Source organism: Mytilus trossulus, chromosome 13, assembly GCF_036588685.1.
Source record: "Mytilus trossulus isolate FHL-02 chromosome 13, PNRI_Mtr1.1.1.hap1, whole genome shotgun sequence".
In the NCBI taxonomy this organism is placed as follows: Eukaryota; Metazoa; Mollusca; class Bivalvia; order Mytilida; family Mytilidae; genus Mytilus; species Mytilus trossulus.
Genome location: NC_086385.1, coordinates 27599448 through 27603075, shown reverse-complemented (window position 1 = coordinate 27603075; position 3628 = coordinate 27599448). Strand labels below are relative to the sequence as shown.

Below are 3628 nucleotides of genomic sequence, written 5' to 3'. Positions count from 1 at the left end.
ATAAGACGTGACACGGTACTTGTCTATCCCTAATTCATGTATTTGGTATTCATGTTATATTTGTTATTCTCGTGGTGTTTTGTCTGATGCTTGGTCCGTTTCTGTGTGTGTTGCGTTTCGGTGTTGCGTCGTTGTTCTCTTATATTTAATGCGTATCGCTCGGTTTTGGTTTGTTACCCCGATTTTGTTTTTTGTTCATGGATTTATGAGTTTTGAACAGCGTTATACTACTGTTGCCTTTATGTATACACTTCGTTGAACTGTTGTATAATATTGTTGAAATATTACGTTGAACTGTTGTATATTATGGTTAACATACTACGTAGAACTGTTGTAAATAAGGTTGATGTACAACATTGAACTAGATGTCTACTAGTATGTAATTTCAGAATTTGTTTTGGGTGTTGAATTTGTTGTCACGGATTGATAAATGTTGTCTGGCGATGTTTGGCTGAATTTATCCTAGATGGCGTCTGATAGTCCTGTTGCCATTTGGAGAAAACATATGATGGTTGTCCTTCAATGTTTTTTTTATCTTGGACATTAATGAGACATTGTCGATGAATTCAATTCATAAGCCGGTTGATATATAGTTGAACTGTCCTAATAAATCAATGATAAAACAAATTTCTAAATTCAAACTAACTATTTTTTTATAGTTTGTCTCACAATTTATCTAAATTTGTATAACGAAGGTAATCTGAAGTCATTAAAGAAACTAGCACATATTCTAACTTTTTATTCCTCTTTATTTATAATGTTGTTAATTGAATAAAGCATTGTTCGGTGAATATAGTGAACGCTTTTAAAAATTCTAGTTTGATTATAGTTTCAGAATTGTTAAATCCTTATTCATTTAGATATTTGAGTAGCATTCAGTTACTCTTGCATTTGCAATATTTATGTTCTACATGGAAGAGTATGAGTTTGTCAATCAAGAGTATAGTAGCATCAATTACTCTTGCATATACATTTACAATACGTAGGTCATACATGGCAAAATATTTGCGAGTTTTTTAATCAAGAGTATAGGATGTTGGTTAATGAACATACTGAAAAGACTATTCAATAGCATCATCTGTTTTCACAAGTTCTCAAATTGCGTACGCGAGTCGTGTTGCATCTACAGGAACACTTGTCATAGATGCTTAAGTCAAGACAGTTAACTGGTACCGAACTAAGTAAAGTATAATTCATCCCTTTTAAAAAAAAACAATTAATTGAAAGGCACGTAATATATTTTTAAAAGATAGCAGAATCCCATTCTTTTCTCCTTGAAGGTAGATCAGGCAAAGTAAGACTGCCATTTTAGTTTTATATTCGAAATAAAGTTAGCCCTTAGTAAATTGTACTGCTTGTTTTTATAACAATATAAAGTAAACATACGTTAATTCAAACACAGTAGTATAAACGATAAAAACACTTAACCACAGCAGTTGTTGTAAATCAAATCAAATTTAAATTTTCTCTAATTTTGATAAGCATATATATAGGCGTAATGTACTGTTTAAAAAAATATATAAAATACAGTGTTAAATTATCAATTTTTTATCTAAGCATGTTTTTTTTTCTTCTATATATATCCTCAAATGTCTGAAGTTTTAGCTGTCACACAATGGAGCTGTGTCTTTATCTTTCAAGCCCGTGACGGTTTCCCATTTGTTCTCTGAAACAGTTGAGGTGCAATCAGTTTCCACAGTAACTATTAAGATAAATAAAAAAACAATTTGGCAATATAAACACAGAACAGCATCTCTATGGCAGATATATAAATGTTTATAAACACTTTTTTTTCTTTTGACTAAGTCCCTTTTACAAGGATGAAAAGGATTTCGTAAATTACATTCACCCCGTTGCAGTTGTAGGCACAATATTGCAGAAAAAACTTATCGTTTACATTATAACTATGTATTGTCATGTACTGTGAATTCTGCATTTGATTATGTTCTGATGTATGTTTTACTGAAACTACAAGACCTTTGTGTTGCTGTATACAAAACAGAAGTCACGTTTGGAAGATTGTAGGTTGTTTTGTATATTTTCAGAAATGCAAGTCGACTTGATAAGTCACTGCTTGGGGATATAACATGCGCATGGTATAAGATTAGTGAAATGATGAAGAAAAACATATTTTGGTAAAAACAATTATAATATCGACCATTATATTATTTGCTTTTCGTAGATACTTGATGACGATACATTTTAAGATCTAAATCTTTGTTCATACATATAGAACAGATCCGTATTGTACGTTTGTACTATTTCAGTCAATCAAAGTTTGCAATAATTGTGTTTGTTACATGATTCAAAATGACGTATCCCCGTCGTATAATTATTCTTTATTTGCTTTTGTATAATCTGCATGGTACTTAAATTGTATCAATTTCAGTTGAACACTTTTACTCATATATTTTAAAGGGTTATTACACAAATCAAGGGTTGTATACCTTTTTCGCACTGATCTTGGTCATGTTGTTTACAATTTTGTCGCCTACAAATTACGCATGAACACAACAATATACCAGCTGCAGCTAATTCTGCCGAGAAACCTTGTGATATTCCCTCTTTCATAAACTCTGAAAATATGATTAAAAATATAAAATTCCAAAATACTGAACTCCGAGGAAAATTCAAAACGGAATCAAATTCAATCAAATTGCAAAATTACAACCTCAGACACATCAAATGAATAAAAAGCATTTGTCAACTTGGTACCGACATGTTCATATGGAGAGAATTGTGGACTAAATTTGGTTATATAGCTTGCTCAAAATTCAAAGACAGTAGGGTGGTATACTTTTAAAGATAATTAAGATTTTTTTTAGTTCATGCTGACAATAAGCAGAAATGCAAGAATCCACGGGTGTCAATCAATGTTTTTATTACTACGCTTTTCAATGTTGAACACCATATTTGCGATTCAAGTATTTACTTTGCACAGTGTGAATTCTCTTCCAATTTAAATTTGTTTTTTTAATTACGAAAAAGAAAAATGCTACTTTTGCTGGGAAAGTAATAGAATAAATTATAATCTGAGCACAATGATTCGATTTTGATTCAGCAGTTTTTCAGTCTTGATATATATAGCGAATTATAATGCATTTTTCAAGGGGACTACGCCTTCAACCAACAGTTACTTTTGCGTTCCAACTGATCATTATACCCTAGTTTTAAATAAAACAGGTGAATTTGGCAATGCCAGTCGGATATTATTGTCAGTACATTTCTGTATGGACAGATGTCTTCTTTTATAATGGTCAAGAAATATATTTTATAAAGTCGATGGTCTTTGTTTAAGTTCGTTAGATGACTTAAAGTTACTTAAATACCGCCATTCGGTCTCCTGATGTAGTCAATTATTCAACGTCTCTTTAGTTATATAGTTGTACAAATGATACAAGTTGCGATCAGTAAAACTAGGTGATTATAGCAAAACACTCTTATATATGTCTATAAATCTATATAAAAAAGAAGATGTGGTATAATTGCCAATGGGACAGCTCTCCACAAAAGACCAAACTGACACAGAAAGTAACGACTTTATGTGCTTCCAATGTAATCTTTGTGTAACAACTTTTTTCATTGGCTAAAAGTTGCCGTCAAATCTATTTTTTTTTTGTAATGCATT

At 31.1% G+C, this 3628-nt stretch overlaps 1 protein-coding gene across 1 annotated transcript in view; it reads right to left on the bottom strand.

Annotated features, from left to right (window-relative positions):
* Window positions 1–1601: 1601 nt before the first annotated feature.
* Window positions 1602–3628, bottom strand: part of LOC134694208 (integumentary mucin C.1-like) — a 3921-nt gene continuing 1894 nt past the window's right edge. Inside the window, exons 3-4 of the mRNA XM_063555205.1 lie at window positions 2523–2576; window positions 1602–1702 (exon numbers count right to left, since the gene is read on the bottom strand). Of these exons, the coding sequence (XP_063411275.1) occupies window positions 1602–1702; window positions 2523–2576 (155 nt within the window). The remainder of the gene's footprint in view (window positions 1703–2522; window positions 2577–3628) is intronic.